This window comes from Sphaeroforma arctica (genome assembly GCF_001186125.1).
Source record: "Sphaeroforma arctica JP610 unplaced genomic scaffold supercont1.78, whole genome shotgun sequence".
NCBI lineage: Eukaryota > Ichthyosporea > Ichthyophonida > Sphaeroforma > Sphaeroforma arctica.
The window spans coordinates 165,817-170,776 of NW_014040480.1; the positions used below are offsets into that span (position 1 = coordinate 165,817).

Below are 4,960 nucleotides of genomic sequence, written 5' to 3' on the forward strand. Positions count from 1 at the left end.
ATATGTGTGTGTGTTTGTGTGTGTATATATATATATATGTATATATATATATATATATTTATATATATATATATATATATGTGTGTGTGTGTGCGTGTGTGTATACGTGTGCGTGTGTATACGTGTGCGCGTGTGTGTGTGCGTGTGTGTGTGTTTACATATCATTTTCATGAAAATATATGTATCTAAAAACACCTGCATATTCATACTTAAAGGATAGTCACGTAGATATACATACAATTTTTCTCGTGCTAAACACCATACTCTCGCACACCTTGACAAAGTCGACGCAAGCGCCGTGTCCCTTGATGCTCAGATCAAATACACCCAAGCGATCAGAACCTAACGAGTCAGCTCCGCACTGTAGCACAACTGCTGATGGTCTGTATAAAGGCGATTGTATGGGATAAAGTGAGAAAAGAATACCTGATACGATGAGTCCATGAGCAGCATATGAGCGACAAGAGGTGATAGCACAAGGTCACCACACTCAGCCAATGCTGACAATAGCTACTTTATGGTGCTCAGGGGTGTATCACCAAATGATTAATTTGTGTCGCTCCTACGTGAATATAGATACAACTTTTATGTATCACAACATAGAACGTATTCACTACATATTTCATTCCCAATTGTATCTAAATACATATACATATACAATTTGACATACACATACTAGTTTATAGCATATACAGAATACTTAGTTAGTGCATGGTAGATGTCTTCTGTTCGTATGTACGTAGGTATGTGTAAACACAAAATCATGATTCAAATACCCAAATGTGTCGGGCTTATTGACATAAGCTATTTTCAAGCCCAACTTCCATATACACTCAAAAATTTAGAAGTGAAATATATTTGTTTTAAATCAAGCGTGCACATCTACACTGTATATCCAAAACTTGGACATACGTTCCATTCCGGTGCATACACATGCATATGCTACAATTTACACCAGATGTTAATACACATAAAACATTCAAATTACAAGTATCTCATACTTGAACGTGTCCATAATGGACTGGATAACGGGCCTGAAGATATCTTGGTACTGCCTGTCGTCTATGCCGTCTTTGAGTGGAACATTGACGGAGTATTTTTTACCCGCATTGACCCCAATTTCCTCTCCACCTCCCGTTCCTAATCATGCAAATATAGAAAAATGGGATGGTTTTTGGAATGGAACGGGGTTAGTACGCCATTCTTCTCTGTCCGTGTCTTGCTGCGCATTTGAAGTATACCCCACACACGAGTGGGCTCTATCAGGGCACTTGGAAAGGTGAGTGCAGCTGCGTAGCTCACTCTGCGTGAAGGTGGAATTTAACCAGTCGTGGGAAGGGTACTACCATACTTAGTTACTGTGAGGGGTGGTCTATTGTACACTCCAGCATCCATTGAGCGGTGCTCACTCAGTGGTGGTTTCAAGGAGAAACAATGATGAAAAGACATCAATAAGTAACCGTGTCGTATATGAGCATCCGTTTTAAGTAACTTGCAGGAGTGATAAGCTGCTGACGACCCTTAAAGTGCATGCATCGCCATATTGAGCAGAAATTCATCCTTTTATCCTGATACACAACACAATCTCTTCACCAGGAGACACACCATTGACCAATAAAGCATTAGAGACATCGCTAATGACCTAACTACTAGCATACGTCTCACATTACATACCTGGGAAAAAGGCGTCGCCAAATTTGTGGAATGATGCGGTCATCACGCGGTCTGTGGTATAGAAGGCTTCCTGAGAAAACGAAACAGAAGACCGTTATCAGTCACCTGTGGCCTCCTAAAAGCCGCTACGTTGCGCCACGCATACGGATACACATATACTTATACCATGCGTATGGTCAAGAAGTAGCCTGTATGTACCTTGTGGAGTATGCGTAGTACCACTGCATGTATATACTTATGTACACAAGTGTTACGGGTATATAAATAGACTGAATGGTACTAAGGTCTGATACCAAAGTAAATGTGTACAGCTTGATACAAAGAACGATTTCCCCCGACAGTCGTAATTACCGCTTTCTTAGTCCCATAAATCTTCTACTCAGCAACATGAGACTCATTTTTGGATACAGGACTTTTATGTCACCAGCAAGTACGTCACTCACCTGCACCCCGTCCCCGTGATGAACATCGATGTCTATGTACAGCACACGCGTGTGGTGCTTCAGTAACTCGAGGATACCTAGGGGTGATGTGGTAAAGGACAAGTGAGCAGGGAAATCAACTTGGTCATCAGTGCAAATAGTACATAGTGAAAAACGCAACAATATGAGATACAAACCAAGAATTTAACGGCAGAGGTACACACAGGTAGCTTTGATAGTATAAGTACGAACACACACTCAACCAGAACTTGTGCACGTCTATTTGTGAAAAGCCATGGGTGCATTTTATAGAAAAGTATGGAAACCATCACACGGGTACATCACCACATTCCTGTAAATGCACAACTAGACAAGGTGTATACCCTTTCATGGCAGTATTGACCCTTTCATGACAGTGAGTACCCCACCAGCATTTAAATAGCAAACAAGGATAGATAAAATACTACACACAAAAAAAGTCGAAAGCAGCTAGATGGGTAAAAGAGATATGGATAGACACAGCAGACTGTTCTTTTGAGTATTCTGTAGCACAACAGGGGTTAGTGCCCTGGTATGCGTATGCGTATGCGCGTTCGAGAGTATCGAGCAATTCATGTAGTTATAACGAACAAGTAGAGTTTAAAAGCATGTATTTAGAGGGCTCTCGAGCATACGCAACAATCATCTTACCATTCAGACAATATAAAACAGTAGTCGGCATCGCATGATGTCCTTTTCTAGAACGTCAGTTCTAACCTATACACGATATAAACAGCAGAACTTGGGCATACATACCGATCACTATATCATTGACATAACAGAATCCAGACGCTTCGAATTTCTTTGCATGATGAAGTCCTCCAGCCCAATTGATCGCTGTGAAAGAAATATACAATGATGTGAATAAGTGGTCGTATACATCAACGCGTACAAAGCTGTATATAGATAGGCATAAACGGGTCATAACAATAATAATAGCATTTGGTCATGCATGGGTGGTTGCAAGCAAGTGCTGAATAGGATACCCAATACGAGTCAGAGTATATCGGCGGACACAAGCGAGCACATGAAGGTAGAAGACCGCTTTGTATAGAGCAGTCAAGGCAAACGAGATATATGATTCCGACGCAATACCTGAACGTGTGCGTGCAGATGACGACACACACTTGCGACGTACGGCACAGGAGTGTGAAGTTCGGTACTCACTGTACTTATCAAGCATACTAATCTTGTATTCAAACATTCACGGCTCGTACTGTGACAGTCCCAGTCCAGTTAATTCAAGACACGTAGATTCATCAAGCCAAGAGCATGCGCCAATGACCAGACAGACTAAACTCCGGAAACGCGACCATTGTATGGTGTATCACACGTACCTATATCGCAAAGGTTATTATTGAGCTTGACTGCCCCTTCTAACGACGCCCCTGTGGAGATGGTGCTGAACTCGAACACGCCCGGAAACACCGGACAGTCGTCCCCGATATTAAACCGCTGGAAGAACGACGCGTACGAGTCAATGTTGTCTCTAGAGGCTCTGTAAGGTGACACACACAAACAAAGACGCAACTGCGTGTGAGTTGCACGTTTACGTAGTCGAAGCACAAGAAATCGGGCACGGTGTGTAATTGAAAGTTGTGGAGTAGCGATCCACGACTATGTTTATAGATATGGTCTATACCGGTGTGCCATGTTCGAAGCCGTGACAGTGCAGACTGTGTGTGGCTGTGGCATGGGATCGCAAAATACAAAGCAATTTAGACATAGTTTCCATTGCAACCATCAAAGACATTGTATGTCACAAATATAGGGTACATGGTACAAAAACTGCGCCGCCGCGCTGCACTATGCGAGATGGCTGAGAATCCATCATTCTGACTTGAGCAGTAAAAAGTGTTCTGACACGAATTCTAACGTGTCGTATACGTTGCCAAGAACCGAATGCAATATGCATTTATACGCAGATGTACAAAATATCAATAGAACAAGTGTTCGCAATATAGAAGTAAGCATACATACCACAACGCGTTTAGAGCTGAAAATATATATACAATCTATACCCGAAAACGATCAGAAGTCAACGAACGCGGCCACATAGTGAAACTTACTTCTTCAGAAAGTCGATGTAATCTGGCGCGTGGAATCGTTCCATGTCCAGTTCTGTAGCGCGGTACGGCCTGTATACCTCCATCTGTGTTCCAAATAATTTACAATGTATGTTTAGTGATGATTCGCCATGCGTATATAAGCGCCATAGTACGTCAGCAGCTTAACCGTGACCATACGATACAAAAAACCACAAACTCTGGTCTCGCGGTCTGCGTATCAATGTATTGGAAGCATGTCTGAGAAGCTTTCAAACCTTTGTAAAGCCTGCCTTATAATAGTCTGTATTGACTAGATTCGCGACACGCCGGCAAAACGTTCCAATCGTGTCATACCTAGGCAATCACACCTATACATATTTCAGATAGTATATCATTATATCTAACATATAACCAATATACACCAGAGATTTTAGTAATAATTTCTACAACCAATACATGCATTGAGTTGTACATAATAGGTAAACTTAACTCAGCCTTATCCATTGAGGTAGAATATGCAATAAAATGTATGTATATATATTACACGATTATATATATATATATATTTCTATTTATATATATTTATATTTATAAATATATATATATAAATATATATATATATATATATATATATATATATATATATATATATATATATATATATATATATATATATATATATATATATATATATATATATATATATATATATATATATATATATATATATAGTATAGTATATATATATATATAGTATTATATAGTATAGTATATATA

The 4,960-nt window shown here is 39.9% G+C and overlaps 1 protein-coding gene across 1 annotated transcript; it reads right to left on the minus strand.

Moving 5' to 3' along the window:
* Positions 1–220: 220 nt before the first annotated feature.
* On the minus strand, positions 221–1,140 carry SARC_01863 (hypothetical protein; the record flags this gene model as incomplete). Its single annotated transcript, XM_014304414.1, has 2 exons — positions 221–383; positions 1,002–1,140. Coding segments are annotated over 2 exons (302 nt in total), but the record flags the coding sequence as incomplete, so codon positions are not given.
* Positions 1,141–4,960: the final 3,820 nt, after the last annotated feature.